This window comes from Mustela nigripes, chromosome X, assembly GCF_022355385.1.
Source record: "Mustela nigripes isolate SB6536 chromosome X, MUSNIG.SB6536, whole genome shotgun sequence".
NCBI lineage: Eukaryota > Metazoa > Chordata > Mammalia > Carnivora > Mustelidae > Mustela > Mustela nigripes.
In genome coordinates, this window is record NC_081575.1 from 99729955 (window position 1) to 99756109 (window position 26155).

Genomic DNA, 26155 nt, shown 5'->3' on the forward strand with positions numbered 1-26155 from the left:
GAACAACACACAAAGTGAGTATGACTGGAAATTGGCCAGTGGTTTTAATTTTTTTCCCCAGTTTTGTACACATTAAGCTGACAGAGTACAGTTTATTAATGAAAACACCCATAGGGAAGTAGCAGCATGATCACACTGTGTTTGCAACAATTCAACTGTAGGTACTATGTGTTATTATTCATTTTTAAGATAAGAATTTATTTAAACTAATATTGGGATGATATAATATCATTAAGTCTTGGAGGAATGTACTGTTTATACAAATCAACTTAGTTTTATTTATGCTAATAAATTTCCTGCCACTACAAAAGCAACAATAAAATTAGGAACATAGGAGCTATGTATAAAATAGGCTTGATAATTCTCTAAAAGAAAAATATATAGGTAAACACATACATATAGATTTTATCACACTAAAACACCTAATTAAGTCACTGAACCATTAGGAAATTTATCTTGCCCAATATCACAAAAGTTTTAGTATTGACATTATATACTAAGTTCAGTCTTCATATTTTAAAGAGAGTGCATGGAGCAAGGTATGAACTGCAATTTAGCATTGAGGGTATAACCATCTTTATTCATAGTGCTCAGAGACTTGACTGCCATCAAATATGTTGGAATCCTTCCTCAAGATCCTAGATCCTATTATATTTTATGCTTAAAGTTTTTAATTTAGAAATATAATCATCTATTTGCATCATCCTAGGGTTCATTTGCAATCTCTGATTTGATAATACTGGGAGGGTGGAGAACAGTGAGCAATAGGGGTGTCAGCTTGTCCTCAAAACCATTCACACCAGAGCTTCTGTACGGAAACAGGTGCGATATTGAATTCTCAGTCAATTTTGGTGACGTCAAAACTAAAAGCAGTTATAAAATGCCAAAATAATGGCTTGTGTTTCACAAGTTTTATAGAAAACCAATGTCTGTCAAACTAGAGAGCCAACATGAAGTGGGAAAGGGATCCTCTTTAAAAAAAAATTCGATATGATAAAAAGAACCTTTAAAATGCACTCCAATCTACTAAGAATGAGCATTTATATAAAATGGACAGTTCGTGGTAAACTATACATAAGATTTATTTTATCAGTCATTTTAGGTGTACAATTTGGTTGGGATTTAGTACATTCAAAATGTACAATCATCACTATTATCCATTTCCAGAGCCTTTTCATTATCCCAAGTTGAAACCCTGTACTGACTAACAGTCCTTCCATTCCCCCTGCTACCAGCCTTTCTATGTTTTGTCTTCATGAATTTGCTTATTCTAAGTATCTCATATAAGTGGAATCATACTCAAAAGGGTTTTTAAAATGTGACCCACAAAGAAGGAACCAGGTTGTAAAAAAGAAGTGACATTAATAAGTCAAAGTTACACACACACACACACACACACACACACACAGAGACACACACACACATACACACAAAATCAGATCAAGAGCAGAAATGCAAGACATGCATATATTCATTATTTACACCCCTTACAGACACTGGACTACAGTTGTTAGCAGATTGTATAGAAGTAAGATTTTCTGAGATTTCACCACATATATAAACCATTACTTAGAGTTACTCAATGATGTGTATTGATGATAATCAATGTCCTTTGAAAGACCAGGTTAAGATTATAAATATTAACATTCCATTAAGTAAAACTAGCCCACGTAAAGAGTCACAGATCAGACCAAACCATAACAGTGGACATTTCCATTTGCACATTTCTTTATAGCCTGATTTCACATGCCTGAGCTAATTTACTCCTTTCCACAGCCCTGAGAGTGGGTATTCACAGTGGACATATTTTGCATTATTTTGTCATACCAAGTCTTTGCAATCTTGCATGTATTTTATACTTACATCACATTTAAATCCAGTCTAGTCACATTTCAAGTGCTCAGTAGGCACATACTTTCATTGTCTACTATATCAGACAGCACAGTTCCAGATGTGTACTTGTTTCTCTAATTAACTAATCATTCTATCAAAGAATATTTATTGGTCAGCTCTCCAATCTCAAAATTGAGTTTGTTGAATAAAGCATATGAGAATCGGAGGCAGGAGAGTGCAAATAAATGAATGGAACTTCATTAAAAATGATGATGATTTGTATTTAAAATTACAAATCCATGCTCACACTGTACTTTGAATTTCATCCTTGGTAAAATATAGATAATAATACTTACAAATCCTTCTGCACAGTGCCTGCCATATGGTTAGCAGTCAAAGGAAAAGTTGCTGTCTCTCTAACAATGAGGTAGGTATGAGTTGGGTTAGTTGTGTGCAAGGCTAGAAGCAGTATAGCTCTCACAACAGGGTTAGACATGAGGGATTACCAGGACAGGAAGACTTTATCATTTCTCAGAGGTAGGCAGTCTGAAGGACTGCACTGGTAGGGTTATCGTAATGAAAACATTCTAGTACAAATCAAATCCAATGCTGTCAAACTCAGCAAGAAATTAAAGGCTAACTCTTGCTGATAAAACATGTTAGGCAACAATATAATACCAAAAAGTATGTCATAGAATTCAATCACATCAAAAACAATAGATCTGGAGTAGGGAGTACTGCTGACCAAGTGCTCTTCTTAATATGTATGCTCTCACACAGCACCAAAAATGGCATCATTCTTTTTTAGATTTTAAGATATCACTCATCATTTTAGGCATAGCTACTTTATAGCCTGTATCTATGGATTCTAGTAGATAACATTCTGAAGGTTAATATAGGTTTGTTTTTATTTTGGGTTTTGTTTTTGTTTTTAATGCCACCTTGACCCAGGATCATTTAAGGCCCTTGCTGGGGGCCAGTTAGTGGGCAAGGAAAAATGGATTATTTTCTAGCGAAATTGATAAAATCTAGAAGAATACCTGGTACATAGAAAGCACCTGAAATGTTTTAAAGGGTGAGTAAATTGAGGTTATGTGGATTAAGTGTGTGATTATAAATAAGAACTTAGAACAGATCCCAGCACATAATAAATAGTAAATATTAACTATTCTCATTATCAATACTTTTTATTGCTAATATTGATGGAATTCATCCAAAGGAATAATGCCTTCTTTTCCCCGAGGCCAGAAAAGGCACATCCCAACCCTGCTACTGATATATTCTGAAATATTCTATGACATTTTCTACTTAAGAATAAAACATAATGTTTATTATTTAGTTATCATGCCTTGACAATAAACATTTGCTTAATTAATACAGTTTGGCAATTCATTCAATATATTGAGAGATTAATATTTTATTATTTATTTTTATTTTTATTATTTTAAATTATTTTTATTTTAACCATTTAAAATTATTTAAATTATTAAATTATTTAAATTATTTTATTAATTAATAAATTAAGGTAATTAGTATCAGGAGAGTTATTATTAGAAAATACTCATAAGAGAGGTCTTTAGCTCTATGGACTGGATTCCAAATCAAGATTGGAAAGACAAAATGATTAAATTCAGTTTCACTATTTGATCAGCTTTAATCTCTTTCAATTCAAAAGTTTGAATCAAAATGATTTTTGAGTTTCAAAATATGACATATGTTTACTCATAAAAACAGCTAAGACTACCTGTGACATGCTCCATTTTATCAAAAATAATATATGTAATGGTTGTTTTGGGCATTAGTTCTAGCACATTACTAAACATACAAAGTCAATTCTGGAATTTATCAATTTTTTTTATCAATTTCATCAGTTCTTATTAGGTTACAGTCAGTAAAGCTCTTGACTCTAAAAAATGTCAATAAAAATAGTATTTTAAAAGGGAAGATAAAAGATACCTTTTTTAAGGAAAAAAAATAATAACTGGACCCACAGGCTAAGCTACAAATGCACCATTTAATTACATCAGTGGCAGAATTAAAGGTCTCATAGTAAAATGTGTTTCAATTGAGCTTAAATGATAAATCATTCATAGTGATCACCAGAGCTAATATGAAAAATACAATGCCTTCCTATTAATTATGAAGCAGAGTAAATCATAAACTGAGTTCAGGAAATTGAGTTTTATTCCTAAATTTGTCACCATGATGCTTTGTGAGAAAGCCACTTGACCTTTTTTTGCTCAGCTTCTTGACCATAAAAAGAGGAGGAAGATGTACTTTTTTAAACATTTTATTTATTTATTTGATAGAGATCACACGTAGGCAGAGCAGCAGGCAGAGAGGGGGGGAGAAGCAGACTCCCTGCTGAACAGAGAGCTTGATGCAGGGCTCTATCCAAGGACCCTGGGATCATGACCTGAGCCGAAGGCAGAGGCTTTAACCCTCTGAGCCACCCAGGCGCTGCACCCCACCCCCCAAGATGTACTTTTTGAGAGCACCAGGGTTCTTAGGTTTGAGTCCCTCACTGGGCTCCCTGCTCAGCAGGGACTCTGCTTCTCCCTCTCTCTCTCTCCCCCTGCTCGTGTTCTCTCAGATCAACAAATAAAATATTTTTTAAAAATCTGTTTCTTGCTTTGACTCTCTCCCCTCCCTATTTCTTCCCTTTGCTTTTTTTTTTTTTTTGCTTATTTCTTAATTTCACATACAAATGAAATCATATGGTATTTGTCTTTCTCTAAGTTATTTTGCTTAGCATTACACTTTTTAGCTCCATCCATGTCAATGCAAATGACAGGATTTCATTCTTTTTTATAGTTGAATAATAGTTTTTATAGTTGAATAATACTCTACTGCATATATATATATATATATATATATATATATATATATCACATATTTCTCCATTCCTCAAGTGAGGGACAGTTAGGCTGTTTCCATAATTTGGCTATTGTAAATATGCTGCTATAAACATAAGGGTTCATGTATCCCTTTGAAATAGTTTTCTTGTATTCTTTGGGTAAATAGCTGGTAGTGCGACTGCACGGGGATGGATTTTTAAAATAAAAGCTGAAGTTGAAAAAGCCAAACACAATAGAATATACAATGTGTAGGCCCAAATATAAGTTTCAAAAACAAATAAAATTTTAGGTATATTGTTTAGGCATGCACTATTAGCTAGGATAGCTTAAAAGACAAGAAAACAAATATCCTAAAAATCACAATGACACTAACATAATCAGTGCCATGAAAGAAAGGGTTTATATTTAGAAGACTATACAGAGGACTTCTGGGATGCCTGTAAGTTTCAGTTTCTTCACCTAGGTGGGTTCATTTGATAGCATGCTAATTAGCTAGCTGCATGTTTGTATTTTGTGCACTTAGTTATATTTCACTAACAAAGAAAAAAAAGTAAAGAAAGCTGGACTGGATTCTGGATTTTTTAGTAAGATAAAAAAAAACTGTACATAAGCACAAATAAATTATATATTTTAAAAAGTAGAAAAATGGGGTGCCTGGGTGGCTCAGTGGGTTAAGATGCTGCCTTCGGCTCAGGTCATGATATCAGGGTCCTGGGATCGAGCCCCGCATCGGGCTCTCTCCTCAGCAGGGAGCCTGCTTCCTCCTCTCTCTCTGCCTGCCTCTCTGCCTGCTTGTCATCTCTCTCTGTCAAATAAATAAATAAAATCTTTAAAAAAAAAGTAGAAAAGTACATAATAGAATGTATACAGCTTCATATAGGGTCTTTTGCATATTATATTTTAAATAATGATTGAAATCAAAACAGACATTTTTTTAAAAAAAGGTATTTTCCAACAAAGACTTATTCATTTTTGTCCAGAAAAAGTAGCTAATATATGGAATATGGAATTAAGAATGAAATAAACCTTAGATAGACTTCACTACATGGTAAAAGCTATTAATGAAGAAATCTTGGTAGAAAAATTCAGTCCTTTATTTTTATCTTTAAGCTTCTACATGTAAATAGCTTGTAGCCATCATTCTCATTATTACAACAAGAAAAAGATGGGGAAAAAAACTGGAAACCAAAAAACTCTTCTTGAAACTCTGAAACAACTGAAGTTTCAGAGCAAACAAACATACCCAAATTTGGAAAAACAGGTGAATCAAGAGAATCACATAAATAAAAAGATTTTTATTTGGAGCAGCAGACACTGGAGCCAAGAACTCCATCAACAACCGTCAGAACCAAACTCAGATAGATAATGATGTAGATAATGACATTTTCATACAGGGAATTTAAAATAACTATGTTTAATATGCTAAGTGCTCCAATGGAAAAATAGATAACATGAGAAAACAGATGGGTAATATAAAGACAGAGATGGAAATTCTAAATAAGAATCAAAAGGAAATACTAGGAATTAAAACACTGTAACACAAATGAAGAATTCTTTTATGGGCTTGTCATTATACTGGACACAGTGAAAGAAAGAATTAGCTTAAAAGAAGGTCAACAGAAACTTCATAAACTGAAATGCAAAAAGATAAAAAGAATGAAAAAAATTGAGTAGAATATCCAAGAACTGTGGGATAATTTCAAAAGGCCTAATATATGAAGAACTGGAATACTGGTAAGAGAAAAATGAGAGAATGGACCAGAAGAAATATTTGGGATAATAATGGCCATGGATTTTGCAAAATTAAAGAAAGACACCAAACTAGAAATTTATGAAGCTAAAACAATACCAAGTGGGAAAAATGCCAAAATTACTATACCCAAACACATCAACTTAAGCTGCAGGAAAAGTTTTTCTAAAAACATGTAAATAAAAAGAGAATGGAGTGGAATATTTAAAGTCGTGGAGAAAAAGCAGCAATCTAGAATCCAAGGACGGGACTAGAAGAGATTATGCTGAGTGAAATAACTCAAGCAGAGAGAGCCAATTATCATATGGTTTTGTTTATTTGTAGAGCATAAGGAATAACAGGGAGGACATGGGGAGATGGAGAGGAGAAGTGAGTTGGGGGAAATCGGAGAGGGAGACAAACGATGAGAGACTGTGGACTCAGAAACAAACTGAGGGTTTTGGAGGGGAGAGGGGTGGGGGGTTAGGTGAGCCTGGTGGTGGGTTTTAAGGAGGGCATGGAGCAGTGGGTGTGATGCATAAACAATGAATTTTGGAACACTGAAAAAAAACATGTAAGTAAAGAGAGTGAAGTGGAATATTTAAAGTAGTGGGGGAAAAGCAATCTAGAATCCAAGTAAAATTTTCCTTCAAAAGCGAAAGAGAAATAAAGGCATTCTTTGAAAAACAAAAACAAGAAAATTCACCACAACTACCAAACCTTCATTGCAGGTGATGTTAAAACAACTCACTGAGGCAGAAGGAAAATATATAGGTTAGGAACTTGGATCTACATAAAGAAAATAAGAGTGTCGGAAGGAATAAATGACAGTAAAATAAGATATTTTATTTATCTTGGTATAAGTTGATCTGTAACTATTTAAAACAATAACAATAATTTATTGAGTGATTATGGCATATAAATACATGAAATAAATGACAACAATGTTATAAAGGATAAGACGGAGGAACTGGGAATATTCTGTAATAAGATACCTGTAGTACATACAAAGTTATAGAATATTTTTTAAAGGATTTTATTTATTTATTTGACAGAAAGAGAGACAGTGAGAGAGGGAATCCAAGCATGGGGGGTGGAAGAGGGAGAAGCATCCCCCCCCCTCCCCTCGAGCAAGGAGCTCCATGCTGCTGATCCCAGGACCCTGGATCATGACCTGAGCTGAAGGCAGACGTTTAACGACTGAGCCACACAGATGTTCCATTATAGAGTATTTTTTTTAAAGATTTTATTTATTTATTTGACAGAGAGAAATCACAAGTAGATGGAGAGGTAGGCAGAGAGAGAGAGAGGGAAGCAGACTCCCTGCTGAGCAGAGAGCCCGATGCGGGCCTCGATCCCAGGACCCTGAGATCATGACCTGAGCCGAAGGCAGCGGCTTAACCCACTGAGCCACCCAGGCGCCCTATAGAGTATTTTTTGATAACAGTCTAAGACTGGTTAAAATTACATATTGGGATATCCAGGGCAACCTCTGAAAGTAATTTTTATAGTAAAATTGACATTAATAAAGGAGAGATAAAAGGAAACCATACAAAATGTTCAATTAAAACCAGAGAAAGCAGAAAAGATAGGGGGAAAGAAACATAGAATAAGTTCAACAAATTGAAAACACAGACAAACAATGACATACATTAATCCAACAATTTTAATAATCACCTTATATGTAAGAATCCAAATACACCAGTTAAAAAAAAGAGAATGCCAAAGTGGAAAATAAAAATAAAAATCCAACTGTACATTGTCTATAAGAAACCTACTTTAAATATAAAGAGCTAATAGGTTAAAATTGAAATGAAGAGATAAACTGTGCAAATACTAATCACAAGAAAGCTAGGTATATCCATTTCAGACAAAGCCAACTTCAAAACAGGCCAAATAATCAACAGAGACATTACATAGTGACAAAAAGATCGATTCTCCAAGTAGACATGACAATCCTAAACACACATGCTCTTAAGAGCAGAGCATCAAAATTATGAGGCAAAAGCCTTTAGAATTGAAAGAATAAACAGATAAATTCATTACCATAGTTGGGGATTTTAACACTTTACTTTCAGTAATTGAGATATCAAATAAGTAGAAAATCAAAGATATAGTTGACTTTAATAACACTATACATAAACTTGCTTTAATTTATATTTATAGAATATTCAATTCAACAATAGCAAAATATGCATTCTTCTTATGCATTCATGAGACACCAAGAAAAATCATATGCTCCATCATAACATATACTTTAACAAATTTTTTAAAAATTTGATTTATTTGATAGAAATCACATAGAATATGTGCTCAAACCACAATGGAAATAAACTAGAAATCAGTGACAAAAAATTCCTTGAGAAAATCACCAAATATTTAGAAATTAATACATTTCTAAATAACACATGGATCAAAGAAGATTTTTCAACATAAATTAACAATTATTTTGTACTAATGAAAAGGCAACTTTGAAAATTTGTAGGATGCAGCAAAATAGAGTTTAGAAGAAATGTGTAGAATTAAGTTTGTATACAAGAATTCAAAAAAGAAAAGAAGAGAACTGAAATAAAAATCTAAACCTATGCTCTTTGAAAATCATTGTTAAGAAAATCAAGACAAGCTACAGACTGGGAGAAAATATTTGCAAGACATATATCTAATTAAATGCTTATATCAAAAATATACAAAGAATTCTTAAAACTGAGCACTAAAATGCAAACATCCCAAGGAAAAATGGCTAAGATACCTGAACAGACACTAGAGCAAAGAAGATACAAAAAAGGTCAAATATTCAAATAAAAGTATGTTCAAAATCATTTATTATTAGGGAATTGGGAATTAAAACAATGATGAATGCCACTACAGATCCACTGGAAAGGTAAAATCCAAACAGCAGCTCCTTACAAAGCTAAATATAATCTTTCCATACACTCCAGGAATTACATCCCTAAGCATTTCCTCAGCTAATTTGGAAATATATGTCCACACAAAAACATGTATAAAAATTATATTATAGGCTTTATTTATTATCTCCCAAATATGGAAGCACCCAAGATGTACCATTCAATAGATGAATGGACAAACCATGGTGAAACCAGTAAAAAACTACTGAGTGTTAGAAAGAAATGGGCTATCACTGGTGAACCCTGAAGGCCTTAACTATACCAAGTGAAATAAGCCATGTAAACAAGGACAAATAGTGCATAATGCCACTTATTTGAGGGACCTAGAATGGTCAGTTTCATAGTTACAGAAGATAGAGTGATGGTTGCCAGAGGCTGGGGGATGGGGGTGGGTGGGAAGGAATGGAGACTTACTGTTTATTGGGTACAGGGTTTCAGTTTGGAAAGATAAAAAAAAATTCTAGAGACAGATGGTGGTGATTGTCCCACAAAAATGAGAATGAACTTAATTCCACTAAACTGTGCACTTAAATATGGTTAAATGGTAAATTTTAATAGCTATTTTTTTTTTACCACAAAAGCCAAAAGATCCTCTGAGCCCAATATCCAAAATCCTCAATTTGCTGACCTCAAAATTCAGAAACTAGGTTTCTAAATCTGTTCCAATCATTAACTTTTGTTTTTCTCATGTTTCCATAGAAATGCCTCTTATTTAACACCTAACTGCTTACACGAAATAGACCTAATTTTGGGAGTTCATCTGCAACACCACCTCCTGAAATAAGACACAACTCTTCAACTAAACTACCCTATTCTCAGGACTAAGACTGGCTCATTAAGGCATGGAGCAACATCCTAACTCAGCTTCTGGGACTTTGAAACTTCTCAGGTAAGTTTCAAAGGTGGGAGTACATGGTACCAGGATATGCCACCTCAAAATTTGTCTGTTAGCACTAAGGATTATTTTGAGAAACTGCACACATGGAACCTGTGAAAACAAAGTAGGAGTTACCTTTTTGTATGGGAAATTTACATTTATAAGGGAAATATCCACTGGTAAAGATGTCTCTCTGTACCAAGAAAAGAAGGATAACTCTAAATGTCCAGAAAATCTTGTCATTGGAGAAGTAAGGCACAGACTAAGACTAACTATTTTTAACCAGGCTTTTCCTGGTAACCTCCTATGAATGTCCCCCATCCAACCTTTTGTTTTTAGCTGAACACGGTATTTGAGGGGGTGGTGTGGGCCATCTCAGGGAGGTATTCAGTTTCTTTGGGTATCTTCCATGTATGCATTAGGTAGTCATGATAATAAATTTCCATTTGTTTTTCTCTTGTTAATCTTTTATTACAGGGACTCTCAGACAAAAACTCAAAGGGGTAGAGGGAAAACTATTTCTCTTCCCCTACAAACTTCAATGTATGAAAAATTTTAAAGACATCGATTAGGAGGATGGAAGATCTGAGTATGGAACGCAGAATGGGATAAAACAACCAAATTATATCACAAATGTTTGACACAGCTGCAATGAAGTGGTTGCGGGGTGGGGGAATGGTGGTGACCTAAGTAACTTTGCAAATGAATATATTCTGTAAGACTCAAGGCAAAATAAATTGTACATAACCATTATACCCTATTTTATAAAGTTGCTTCCCACAGGAGTAGAGGTCATTATATATTATACATTATACATCTATACTGGAAGTGAACAGTTAAGGTAATAAATGAAAGATGGTGGGAAACAGGTTTCTCACTATTAGGGAGGCTATAGAGAAGCAAGGGGAAGAGGCTAGAATGATCCCTATGGTAATATCTATGGCAATATTGAGATATATCAAGTATGAATTCATGTTTAGTTTAATATAGATACAGATGTTACATATAGTAGCATTTATAGATGTGTAAATACCTGGATTAGAACACACATATCTCCTTACTCTGTCAACTGAGAGGTCTTAGAAGTAGCTATACTCTAGTAGCAATGAGTACCTCTGATGCCCAGATTTTAGTTTCTAGCACTATTCTCCAATAAAAGCAGCAAGTGTTCTTTGGAAGAAATAACTGATTCTAGGACATAAGCAGGAAATACACAAGATAGTCCTGGAACACCTTGTAGGACCCAAGAATAAGGAAGTGCTCTCTCTATCTCTCTTTCTTTCTCTCTCTTACACACACACACACACACACACACAAACACACATACATACACACAGCACGTGAATGTCAGAGGGACATGAAGTCCACTAAAAGAGTTCCTAAGGGTCACAGCTGCAACAATTTGAGCCACAAAAATAAATAATGTGATGTTGGATTATAAACCAAAGTATAAAATAAATACCCAGGAGTCCATACTAATATAGATAAATAAGTGACTAAGTAGATAAAGGTGGAGGTATAGAAAAATTCCAAATAATTTATGTAGATCATTAGCCTTCAGAGAGGTGAGGGCCTAACTCCCCATTCCTTAAATGTGAACTGCAGATCATGACTTCTTTCCAAAGACTGAAGTGTGGAAAGGAGGGGCAGCAACTAACCTTGCAGCAGCAAAAGCTCACTACTGAGGTGATTAAAGTGATTAAAAAAAAAAAAAAGTTGCTGCAGGTGATTAAAGGTCGGCATCAGTGGCAATAAATCACACCGAAGGAATGCTAAGTTGTGATTTGACCTCTGTGATCTTCTAAGAACATATAACCTAAGTCTAATAATGAGAAACATATTGAACAAATCACACTTGAAGGACAATCTACAATATATATGTCAAGTACTCCTTGAAATTATCAAAATCATCAAAAATGGGAGAAATCAGAAATAGTCACAGCCAAAAGAAGCCTAAAGAGACATGACAATTAAATGTAATGCACTATCCTGGATGGGTGTCCTAAACAAAAAAGGACTATTAGGCATAAAACTAAGGAAATCTGAATAGAATATGGACTGTAGTTGATAATTTGTTGATATTGATTCATTAATGGTAATAAATGTGCCATACTAACATTAGGCATTAATAACAGGGGAAACTGGATGTGGGGTATATGGGATCTCTCTCTACTGTCTTTGCAAGTTTTCTGTAAATGTAAAACTGGTCTAAAATAAAATGATTATTAAAAAGAAGACATTCCTCTCACTGAAAGTAGCTCATATTCTCGTGGAAGGACAGGAGCATCAACAGTGACAATGCAATGTGGTAGATGCCACAAAGGGTATTACAAAATTCTCCATGCTACAAAGGCATGAAGCACCACATGCCTCCCAACAAAGGGAACATTTTAGCTATTCCTTGAAGGAAGAGTAAGAATCAGCCTTGTGACAATGCACAAGGAAAAGCATTCCAGAAGAAGCACCCCAGGAGTAAGGGCCCAGAGGGAGGATATTTGGAAAACGGTAAAACCTTCAGTGTTTAGAGAAGAGGGTGGAGGCTACAGGTGATGCTGAAACATCTTAAATTGTTGAAAGTATACCAACAGTGATGAGCAGGTTTATTATTTTTTCACTGTGATCTGTTTCCTTTCATTTAATTTAAAAAAATTATATGAGAAAGAGAGGGAGTGAGACAGACAGAGAGAGAGAGAGAGAGAAGATAGAGAAAAAGAGCAGGGGGAGAGGCAGAGGGAGACAGACAAGCAGACTCCCCACTCAGCAGGGATCCCAAGACTCTAGGAGCCAAAATCTGACACTTAACCAACTGATCCACCCAGTCACCCTTAGTAGTGTTTTCCTAAACCACTACTTCACTTAAGTAGACACACAAACTTTTAGTAAGTGAAAGATCTCCCATAAAAGCTCACAATACTGCCTGCACATTTAGCCAATTTATCTACAAATTTCCTTTTCTCTTCATATATGGAATTATTTATTTTAAAGAAACACATTCTAACACATCTTAAAACATTTATCATCAGCTATTGCACATCCACTGAAATGAAATGATACCATACCTTGCATAATATTTACATTAAATATAATATGATCATGGTATGCAGAAAATTAAGATAAAAAACACTGGTTAATTATCATCCAGAGAACTTCCCACCTTTGCAGCTTTAGTAAGATACAATTTGGATTCTAAGAGTTGTTGTCTCAATTGGCTATGGGCCACATTTATAGTCACACTAGAGCAAGGTTATGAAAAAAGAGATCTTTCTAATAGGCTTGTTAATACTTAAAATATATTCTAATACATAACATTTTTAATTATTGGTCATGGAGTTCTCCCATTCACCCAAAATTTCATATATGTATGAAACTTGGCTTCGTAACTTAGATGCCCAAATTAATGTCACCAGTAAGGTGCTTGAATTAGAAAGGTATTCAGGATAATCATTTGAACGAAAATTTTCATTAAAACTTACACCTACTTCCTCCTAGATAATACAGAATAGTTTTCCCCTCTTTTCAAGTAAAGAAAAAGAGATATTTAAAAGATATTTCTTAAAAAGAAATTAAGTTAGGAAAATATAGTAGCCCTGGGTAGCATTTAGAAGAAAACAATTCTATTATTGGTTATCCAAATTAGCCCCATTTAAGTCATTTCATCATTGGGGACCTAGTTTCTAGTCTCTGTAAGATTTTTTCATCACCTCTTAATAGACAGTGGTTTATATTTTTAAATATTTTATTTATTTATTTGACAAAGTGAAAGAGACAGCAAGAGAGACACACAAGAGTGGGAGAGGGAGAAGCAGGCTTTCTGCGGAGCAGGGAGCCCGGTACGGAACTTTGGACTCAATCCCAGAACCCTTAGATCATGACCCGAGATGAAGGCAGAAGCTTAATGGCTGAGCCACCCAGGTGCTCCTAGATAGCAGTTTAGTATCCTAATGTTTCTAGAAAAGGAAGAGATGTGCTTATCAAGGATTAGCTTTATATCCCAAAGAATAAAGACTAGAAATATATTCTATATTCTTTATGCAATAGATTTTTTCAATGTATTCTTAAATTCCTTCATCTCTATACCTACTCTTGGAAAAATGTACTTCAGTATAGATTGAAAGCAAAAAATTAATAATAAAAACCTAAATATTTATTGTAAAGAGAACTCAAGTATAAACAGCTATATTTTTCACTGTTTCATGAAAAAGACAGGGAGGTAGAGTGATAAAGTTTTAAATGTAATTTTCTATACAGAAACCTATTAAACACAGCAAAACTGAAAACCAAACTACTTATAAATACACAAATGCATACTATATGTACACAATGTAAGGCTGAATGTATGTTTAATATTTAAATATATCATATATTGCAAGTGGCAATTATTTACTGGGCCTAATATTTATCAAAGTCATTACCAAAGAGTACCAAATTTTAACTGAATTTTCTTTAGATCGGAATAATTACAATTCATCAAATAGATTTCTTGAAATTGTAGTTTTTAAATCTAAATATATCATAATTTCCAAGCTTGAAAGAAAGACAATTATTATAAGATGAAGGTGACTACCACAAAACACTTTTCATATATAGGAAAATTATATAAAGTGAATCAATGAACAAATGAGAATCTCTTTGCAGTATATGGTATCCTTTGTCAACTTATTTGTATATATTTTGTAAATATTATTGTGAAAAAAGTCACTTAGAAGAATCGCAGTAAGATGAGAAAAATGTCTCTAACTCCCTAATATTGCTCTTATTTATCCCCTTTTTTCCTCTTGTTCCCACTTTTAGAGATTCAAACCATAAAGCAAAAAAAGGGTATGAAAACAATATGTTACAAGACATAAAATGACCATAATGTACCTTTGGCTATAACTTGGTATTATACAAACTGATTTCATTCAGCTTATATTACTTCATTAGATCCTTGCAAAACTCCTATGAACTATACAAGACAAATTTTACCATCGCATTTTAAACATGAAGAAACTGATATTGTGAAGGTTGTGCTAAGTCCAGCAAGGTCATGTGACTAGTGAGCTGTAAATTCATGATTATATACAGAGTTCTGAATCTTCTTCTCATGCCCTCTACCTTAGCAACCAGAAACAGGAATGACACCATTCACTGCATCTCATGCAATTATTCAATTATTGCCCCTGCAATTATGTTGTTTTCAAGTTCATGAGAACTCATATGTCAGATTTATAGAAAGGAAAATCAATAAGATAGTAATTTTTCTATTTTTGGGGACAAAACAGGAAGACAGAGGTAGATGTCATACATTCTATTTTAACACCTTAGAAAACGTTCCCCAAAATGACATTACAAAATATAAGCATAATTTTCTAAAAATGTGAACTCATTATTTCAAGTACTTTCAAAAGCTAACATTTCTATAATTCCCTAAGCATATTTTCTTTAAACTTTCAAATGCATTTCAGCACAAGATGATTTAAAAGCAAGGAGAAATAAATTTAACCTTATAGGAATCCACTCAGCTATTTGGTTAAGTACTTTTTTCGTTGCATAGATTTGAAAAAATCAATGTACAGCACAAAAAGTCAACTTAAAATGGTAGTTTTGTTACTTGCAAATGAAATACTGAAGACTATGATTACCTGTAACAGTTAATTCAGTAGTTCGTCTCACAACAAAGCCTCCATATTTTAATTCGCAGGTGTAATTTCCGATGTCATCTTCTCTGACTTCTCTTATAAGCAACGTATCTCTTTTGAAGACAATACTTGGCCTCCATGTTTTTGTCCTACATTCCTGCATGAAAAACACAGAATTTCTGTAGTAAGTACAATAACTGAGAAACAGAGAAGAGTATTTTAAATAAATAACCCCAAAGCTTCTAAATTTATTTTTTTTAAAGATTTTATGTATTTATTTGATACAGAGCATGAGAGGAAAGAGATCAGTGGGAGAAGCAGACTCCTTGCTGAGCAGGGAGCCTGATGTGGGACTCGATCCCAGGACTCCAGAATCATGACCTGAGCTGAAGGCAGTTGCCTAACCAACTGAGCCACCCAGACGCCCACCCCAAAGCTTCTAAATTTATATTTTAAAGGGCTAAAGAGTTTGAGATTAATTCTAAAAATTTTCATACTTCTCCACATCTCATGGAGATCAGGTACCTCAGTTTGAAAAGAGGGTTTTTTAGTAAAAGTCATTTTTTTTAAGAGAGAGAGCGCAGGTGCTTGTGTTGGGGAGGGGCAAAGGAAGAGGGGGAGAGGGGAGAGAGAATCCTAAGGAGGCTTTACATGAGGCTCCACACTGGGCTTAATCTCAGGACCATTAGATCATGACCTGAGCCAAATGCTTAACCAACTGAGCCACTCAGGTGTCCCTAGCAAGAGTCAATTTATTGACTTCTAAGATTAGTGTGTCTAAATCAGATATACATTGATTTCTTACACTGTTGGTGGGAATGAAAGTTGGTGCAGCCAACTTCTTAAGGAATCTTAATGAAGCCAATTTCTTAAGGAATTTCCTTAAGAAGGAGGAATTCCTTAAGAAGGAGATTCCTTAAGAAATTAAAAATAGAGGGGCGCCTGGGTGGCTCAGTGGGTTGAGCCGCTGCCTTCGGCTCAGGTCATGATCTCAGGGTCCTGGGATGGAGTCCCGCATCTGGCTCTCTGCTCAGCAGGGAGCCTGCTTCCTCCTCTCTCTCTACTTGTGATCTCTCTCTGTCAAATAAATAAATAAAAATCTTTAAAAAAATAATAAAAAATAAATATATATATATATAAAAAAAGAAATTAAAAATAGAGTTACCCTATGACCCTGCAATTGCACCACTGGGTATTTATCCCAAAGACACAGATGAAGTGAAAAGAAGGGCCATCTGTACCCCAATGTTCATAGCAACAATGGCCACAGTCACCGAACTGTGGAAAGAGCCAAGATGTCCTTCAATGGACGAATGGATAAAGAAGATATGGTCTATATATACTATGGAGTATTATGCCTCTATCAGAAAGGATGAATACCCAACTTTTGTATCAACATGGATGGGACTGGAAAAGATTATGCTGAATAAAATAAGTCAAGCAGAGAGAGTCAATTATCATATGGTTTCACTTATTTGTGGAGCATAAGGAATAACACAGAAGACATGGGGAGATAGAGAGCGGAAGTGAGTGGGGGGAAATTGGAGGGGGAGACAAACCATGAAAGACTGTGTACTCTGAAAAACCAGCTGAGGGTTTTGGAGGGGAGAGGGGCTGGGGTTTGGTGAGTCTGATAGTAAGCATTATGGAGGGCATGTATCACATGGAGCATTGGGTGTGGTGCATAAACAATGAATTTTGGAACACTGAAAAACTAAAATTAAATAAAATTTTTTAAAAAGAAGATATAAGAAAAAGGACTCTTGTTAAGATTACTCCTAACATCATTTTTAGAAGCAAATACTCCAAATTTGTTGACTGTGAAATTAACCATCTTGACACTTGATACTGAAAGCATAAAATATAAGATATTTTTTAGGTATAAAATAGAAAAATTAATTCTGTAGCAGAAAATGTTTCTATTTTAGTATTTAAATCTTTTAAGAATACATTTAGAACAAAGTTCTCTCCCCTTATAGCATGCACATTCTACAATTTGTGAAAGAAATGGCCAACATGTCTTTATGGTCTTTACAGTACCATAAACATCTATTTTCAATACCTCTTGTCTTTGAGGCAATCATCAGGGTTTGCTAAGAATCTACTTGTGGAAAGCAGCCAAACCACTGAGAATTGGGGTGAGACATACACAATTTTAAAAAGGAGGAAAAGTAAACTTCATCTGTGCAGAAACAGAGATTAGTAGGGCTAATGCTTGAGGGCTGTTTGACAGTGCCTAGGATAGAAATTCAATGGAAAAGTAGAAAAATATTTCAGTAGTCCCCTTGACATTTTGAATCCTCCATTGCTTGTTATCAAGAATCAAAATTAAGTCTTACTCAGAGAAGGGCATTGCTAATTATAGCAAATCCTTTAAAAATTGTTACCTGGGTGGCTAAGTAAGTTAAAGCCTTTGCCTTCGGCCCAGGTCATGATCCCAGGGTCCTGGGATCGAGCCCCAAATCGGGCTCTCTGCTCAGCGGGGAGCCTGCTCGCTCCTCTCTCTCTCTCAGCCTGTCTCTCCGCCTACTTGTGATCTCTGTGTGTCAAATAAATAAATAAAATCTTTTTAAAAATTGTTAAAGATTTGTTTCTTTTTAAATTTCTCATAAGTTTTGAACTCATGACATAGTGGTATCGGTGGATCTAGTTACTAAGAGGTCATGCTTCCTACATCCCTATTTCTGGGGAGTCGAACAAAGCAAATTTTCTACTAGTACTCTTTAAATCATGGATATAATATTCCAGAAAAATATTCATAGCAGCTATATTGTATTTCTTGATATACTCAATAACAAAAATTTCTTTGATGGTATAAATAAGCTGAAGGGTATGTTCTCATATTAAAATTCAGAAAAAGTCAATTATATGATAGGAAGGACAAGGGTTGGATTATTCTCCTTAAGTCTGAAGTTTCTTTTGTTTTTTGAGAAAAAGTTATCTAGCACTATTTTTATAATGTTATGAATTTCCCTCGGGTTTTTAAAAATATATATGCTTTTATATGAAAAGGATTGGAATATACACAAATATACTTCCATTATACAGAACATTTCAATAAAGCCATTTTACCATTTTTTCATAGAAGTAAATCAATCCTTTCCTTGTTTGAAAACATTAGGAGTGTTTATATGAAGAGCTCTGAAAGGAATGCTTAATGTATTCTAATTCTGAATTATCAACCACAGATTATAATGGACTTGAAAGAACAGTATAAATGAGCTATGAACATAAACACAACAGCTTATTGCAGGGATCATCAATACAAATACCAACTAGCATCTATCAAAGATATTGCTTTGAAATCTTATAATGACCAGCACAACCTTCTGTAGTATTTCAGGAAGATAGAGCTTAACTTCATCATACCCATAAAACTTTTTTATCCAGCTAGTTCAAGAATAAGACACACATTAATCTATTTATAAGGAAGAAAATCATGCACAATACATACCTTATACCATAGGATTTCAGGTTCTCTGGTTGGTAGTAAAAAATCTTCGATGTCACGGCATGAAATTTCCTTGCTTTTGCTAAGTTCAGCTTTGTCAAAGTATTTCATTTTGGAATTGTAGCAGAGTCCGGTGTCATTTTCACCCACTGTCAGCGAGATGGATACTTTCATACAGTAAGTGGAGTTTCTGTAATGAAGCAGAATAAAGAGGTGGTCTGGTGTGAACAAAAAGTAAGTGCCACCAAGCAGTACGTGTACTTCACTAAAAGAGACAGACACAGAGACACAGAGAGAGGCAGAGAGAGAAAGGAGGAGAGGGAGAGAGAAAAGAAAAAAAAAACTCCATTGATTAATTAATGTTAAGGTGTCATGGCTTAGTCCACAGGGATCTTTTTTGTCAGAAAGCTAAACAATGCCTAGTTCTACAAAGCCATTTGTGTATTATTCATTTCTTAGAAAATTGTTTCATATTATATACAAGTGTGGTTTGAAAAAACGTTTCATAGGGATTTCTGTAACTAGAAAAGTAGAAAAAATAAAGGAAGATTTAGGTCAGGAAGTAAGTCAACCTTGGGTTTATGCTAAACTTGGCAAACTCAACAGAGAAGCAGAAAAATGTAATGGATCAATTAAGCATAATACAAGGAGAAGAATGAGGCTGCTCAATTCTTACAGAAATGGCTGTCTTGATAATTGGAGAGCTTATCGATGAATATGGGAAGAAAACAGTCTTAGATTAAAAAAATACTGCAAGTTTTCTTATAAACTGTACTATTTCTGTTTGCTATGTATGTCTCTGGACATTCAGTGAATACTGCTATGGGTCAAGCATAGTGATGTAGGCAGTGAGAATAAAGAGAAGCACAAATATTCAAATTCAAAGTTTTGTTCAGAATGTCTTACTTGGTAAGTGCCCAACGCCTCATTTGTATACTTGGCCATCAAAGTCCTGGAATTGAATTTTTTTTAAGATTTCATTTATTTATTTATTTGACAGAGAGAGAGATCACAAGTAGGCATAGAGACAGTCGGAGAGAGAGGGGCAAGCAGGCTCCCTGCAGAGCAGAGAGCCCGATGCGGGGCTCGATCCCAGGACCCTGGGATCACGACCTGAGCCGAAGGCAGAGGCTTTATCCCACTGAGCCACCCAGGTGACCTTGGAATTGAATTTTACTGCTTACTATTTCTGTAACTTCAGGCAACTCATTTAATCCCTTGGGACCTTAGATGTGCAGTGGGACAACATGTGTCTGAGTATTAAATGCGATAGTGAATCAAAATCTGTTTGGCCTGTCACCGGTGCTCAGTAATGGTGGCTCTTCTCACTCCATACTGGTGTATCAAGATCACAGCCCCCAAGCCCTCCTCCTTATTCAGCCAAGATGTTTGACTTTTAAGCAGCTCCTTGATTTAAATTCTTGCTTTTTTTTTTTTTCAAATGACTATACAACATGATGAGAATCACCAGAAAATAGTTAGGTTGGTTATGGTATAATAAAAAAATGTAGTTGGTCTTGGATCCTGGCACAGATTTCCTGAAAATCTTAGAAATCACTGAGTTATAGGAGTGTCTTTTGCTATTCAAAGGGAACTCCATTTAATCACCCTTGAGTTTATGTTAACCCTTGGGATGACCTCCCTAGAAAGCCTTGGGATGGGGCTTGTAACCAGAAAGACCAAGTGTGCAGAAGGTTGAAAGTTTTAACTGTATCCACTGACCTTCTGACAAGGGAGCAGTAATTTCAGGTTAAGTTCTGTAAAAACCATGGAACCAAAAAGATTTGATGAGTTTGGGTTAATGAACACATGGAGGTGCTCAGAGGATGGCATGCCTGGAGATGGCACAGAAGTTCTCTGCCTCTTCCTCTACCCTTTGCCACACACATCTCTTTCATCTGACCCAATTATTTCTGTCCTTTGAAATATCCAAAAGTAGTAAGTAAACTCTTTTCCTGAGTTGTGTGAGCTGCTCTAGCAAATGATTGAATCCAAGGAGTGGATTGTGAGAACCTCTGATTTATAGTCAGTCTGTCACAAGCACAGGTGACAATCTGGACTTGCATTTGGTGTCTGAATATGAGGCAGGGGGCAGTCTTGTGGGATTGAGTCCTTAACCTGTGGGGTGTGATATTATCTCCAAGTAAATAGTATCAGAGTAGATGTGAACTGTAGCGTATCTGGCTGGTGTTGCAAAATTGCTTGGTGTGGGGGAAAAAAACCCCACATACCTGGTGTCAGAAGTACTGAGAATAGGGAAGAAAAGTAGAGTTTTCCTTTATAGTTATTTATTCAGCTTTATAATGGATAGCAAAGAAAATTGCCACAAAATTATTATGTAGACTTATTAAATGTGGATGTCTCTACCTTCATATAATAGCCTACAAGCAGATCTAAAATACTTTATAGGTTGGGAGTGTTCAGGTGTCATAGTTGGTTAAGCATCTGACTCTTGATTTCAGCTTTGGTCATGATCTCAGGGTTGTGAAATTGAGCCCATCGTTGGGCTCCACACTGGGTGTGGAACTTGCTTAAGAGTCTTTCTTGTCCTCTGCCCCTCCCCATCCTCTCTCTCTCTCTCTTCCCCTTTAAAAATAAAATTAAAAAAATTAAAATATTTCAGAGGTGAAACCCTTCACCTTTAAACAAAGTCAATCAGTAAAAAGGTCCTGGAAGAATGTGTTCAGAGATTTTGTTTGAATGATAAAATATATTCCCTGCACTCAGCTCCTCACAATCCAGAAGTGATGCACAATAGCTGAATTTCAATGTGATAAGCACTACAAAGAGCTACTGTGTGCTACCACAGCAGCATCAGAGAAAGAAACAAGACCTCAAAATTTGTGATTCCTGGGTATCTTAAGGAACTAGTAAGAATATGGCAATTTTAACAAAGGCTACTTCAGGAACAGTATACACAAATGCTTGAAGACATTCAACAACTTGATGTGGTTGGAGGAATTGCAAATAATTTAGTGTGGCAGAATTAATTATAAAGGAACAGCAGGAACTGAGGCTGGAGGTCTGTGCAGAAGCTTGAAAGGGCAGCATGTAAGCCACAGCAGAATGTGGACTTTATACTAGCAAGTGAAAACATTTGGATTTTGGAAAGATGTTTCCGCTCAAAGTGAGAAAAATGATTTGGAGAGAAGAGAGGACTAAGTACAGTGAGACAATAAGAAATCAACATCATTCATTCAGGAGAAAAATGGCCGCTCCAAAGGCAAAGACCATTGATACAGAGAGGAGGAATCATGTTCAAATTATATTTAAGATAGGAGCAAAGGAAAGAGAGGTATCCAAGACGATAAAGAACTTCTCTCAGATGAGTATTTGAAACATAGAGCCAATCTCTCAGCATGGAAAATACAGAAAAAAGAAACAGCTTTGAGAGAAAAGAAAGTGCTAAATTTTAACTTGAGCTTCACACCCAAGTAGAAAAAATAGCCACTTTGGTTTTGCCAGAAATATTGCTCATGCATTATTTATTAATTTTACACCAGCACAGACTAGAGCATGCTCTTCATGGGTTCATTTTAAGATAATATTTTCAGAAAAATAATTACCTACGTTAAAGCAATTAACTATCATAAGACACATTCCAATGTGTAGTAAGAAAATATGCATGTTTTAGAACAATCCTGATATTTGTACACATTAGAATTCTTAAAGAACAGACTTTTCTAAGAAGTCAGTCAGTGAATTCTAAATGAACACTCCACACTAATCTATTAAACTCATGAGTCTTAAGTTTTTCTTCTCAATTTACTGGTGTTTTTTTTTTTTTTCCTATACCCTCTTTAATCAAATGCCAGACATGTTTCATACAGATAGGGTTAAGAGCAAGATCTCTAAAACCCAGCTGTAAGAGGTTCAGATTCTAGCTGGATCACTCATTGCTTTTGAAAATCAGGGAAACTTACTTGACTCCTTGGGCTTCCATCTCCTCATGTATGTAAGGAGAAAATCATAACCAAGAACTCAGAGGCTGGTGTGGGAGTGAAGCATGTTAAAACCTGGAAAGAGCTTAGGACAGGGCCAGTCCTCCAGGAGCACTCAGGAAGTGTTAAAAGTCAATACAGGGCACTGAAGTGCTCCACAGGTTTCTTAGAAGTTTACCACCTCAACATGGACAAGGGTTCTAAACTGGCATGCATGGGAATTATCACAGATTTAAAACTTCATCTTTTACAGGATGACCACATTGTACAACTATAGATTGAGGTGCAGAAATGTGGGTGGTCCAGACAGGAGGGAAGAAAGAAAATGAGGTACAAGAAGGCAACATTTGGGTATTACCTGATTATCTAATAAAGTATGATAAAAAGCCCGTGATCTCACACCAAAGAGTAGTACAGTTACAGTTACTCTATAATCATACCTGCTATGCCTGATACTGCATAGTGCTGAATATCTCTTTCCTACTTGAACAGAATTACCAGTAGCATGATTGTTAAATAGATCCTTTAAAAGCATCACTAAACCCTTGACCTGTCTGTTAATTCTCGGTTCCCTGGGGAAAATAATAACATTGCCATAAAAGTTGGAAATTTTTTCCCACATTATGAAGTGCTGACCTTAATCAACAAGGAATTTGATCAACATTTTAAAAAATTAAGTTATTCTCTGCTTCTCTATATTACATGGCCTACTCTAAAATTCATTGGTCATTTTTAAGGTCTGCCTTTGCACAGAGATGTTTTGTAAAAATAAGAGCATGCAGTATTTTTAAAGTGTTGCAAATATTTGGGCATGAAAAGACAGCAGATCTGAAGGTTCCATCTGTGCAGACCTGAGCAGAACTCAACTGTCTGGAAGGTGGTTCTCTGGCCGCAAATTTACCCATAGTGTCTAAGCATTGTTGTTAAAAATAAAATGTTAGTAACAAACTATAGAAATGGTCCCTGAAAGTATAAAAAATAAAAAATTTTAAAAAATGTTAGGAATCAAAAATGTAAGGGTTAGATTGTGGAGATAAAAAAAATCTTAGTTTAGGGTGCCTGGGTGGCTCAGTGGGTTAAGCCGCTGCCTTCGGCTCAGGTCATGATCTCAGGGTCCTGGGATCGAGTCCCGCATCGGGCTCTCTGCTCAGCAGGGAGCCTGCTTCCTCCTCTCTCTCTCTGCCTGCCTCTCTGCCTACTTGTGATCTCTGCCAGATAAATAAATAAAATCTTAAAAAAAAAAATCTTAGTTTGTTCAACCTTAAATATTCTTTGTTAGTTTATTTCTAATCTTAAAGCCTTCCATTTTTTTCTGTCTTTAATTATTTTCTCTCCGTGCTTATGGTGATGCCTGAAGCTACACATGTGGCCCCTCTGTCATATCTTATCTTTCTTACACATATCATGCTTAGAGCTACTGGCACTGTATGTGAAATGTGTTTGGATTAGGTTTTCTTTTGAGAAGAGCTCTGGAGGACCTATTGCTTTAACTGTGCTTGAAATCAGCCCTTGTAAAAAGATTACAGAGAGACCACTGAGCAAGCGATAAGACTATAAATGCCAGTTTATTGCCTTCTCATTTAAAATTCTGTTTCCCAAACATTTAACTGGTAAACTGAACTTTATCTACAGTCTTCTGCTAGCTATATATTCAAAATAATTGTCTTTGTCTTTTTTGGTGACAAGTCATTAATATAATTTTGCCATCTCTGTTTTTCTTGCCTAAGATTCCTGAAACATTAGAGTTGAGAAGATATCAATGTATGGGATTCTAGTCCAGTATTTCTCTGTCTGAGTTATTCTTGGGCACAAGGACTTTTGAACTTCACAACTAGACCACATGGTCTCCTTCCTGACCTCTTCTTAAGGGAGGAAGAAAGAAGGAGACAGGCAAACAAAACTAAAACCTGCCCCTAAAGAAAACTGAGGCCCATCTTATCCCTTTATTTTCCTCAAAACAATCTAAATCTGTAATCACTTATTTCCACTGATATTTGCTGCCTCCCCTGTTAATATGTATTCTCATAGTATATAAAATAAGGGAGTTATCTGTATGTGGTTTGGGTTCTTGGAGGCCTATTTTTTTAAGCAGGTAAACTGCATACAACATAAACTTAACCATTAATCATTTAAACATGTACAATTAAGTGTCATTCAGTACATTCATAATGCTGTGCAACCTCTATCTAGTTCTATGACATTTTCATCATCCCAAAAAGAAACTCATAGCTATTAGCAAGTACCCACTATTTCCCCATTTCCACAGCCTCTAGCAACCATCAGTCTGCTTTCTGTCTTCACAGATTTGGTTATTAGGACAATTTCATATAAAGGGAATCACATAGAGTGTGGATTGTGTGTGTGTGTGTGTGTGTGTGTCTGGCTTCTTTCACTTAGCATAATGTGCTCAAGGCTTACCCACATTGTAGTATGCATCTGTACTTCATTCTCTTTTATGACAAATAGCCCAGTGTACAGATATAATAATATAGTTCATTTGTACATGAGCAGATAGACTTTTGAGTTTGTTTCCACATTCTGGACACTGAAAATAATGCTGCTATGAGCGTTCATGTTAAAGTATTTGTTTGAGTACCTTATTTCAATACTTTTGGAAATATACTTCGGGGTGCAAATGTTGGCCATATGGCTATTCCATGTTTAATTTTCTGACAAACCAAGCACTTCCTTTTTAATCTCTTAAGCTCTTTCTACCCTTCTGAATACCAATTTCTGCTGGCACAGGGAGACTAAGGCATTAGACAAATGTGTTCACTGACTTTTGTGATTAAATACTTATAAGGCCCAATGATTTTTTAAGTTAAGTGCCTAGTACAGTGTCAGGCATAGAGCAGACACTCTCAATAAATATTTGTGAAATGAGTAAAAAAAATTAATTCTTTGTTAAGGTCTATCTAGTTCTGATTACACTTCTTTGCTCA

General features: G+C 35.3%; 1 protein-coding gene across 1 annotated transcript in view; it reads right to left on the minus strand.

The window, feature by feature from the left end:
* LOC132007192 (interleukin-1 receptor accessory protein-like 1) overlaps positions 1 to 26155 on the minus strand; it is a 494275-nt gene that overhangs the window by 354158 nt on the left and 113962 nt on the right. The window contains exons 3-4 of the mRNA XM_059385285.1: positions 19276 to 19462; positions 15825 to 15978 (exon numbers count right to left, since the gene is read on the minus strand). Coding sequence (XP_059241268.1) covers positions 15825 to 15978; positions 19276 to 19462 — 341 coding nt within the window. The remainder of the gene's footprint in view (positions 1 to 15824; positions 15979 to 19275; positions 19463 to 26155) is intronic.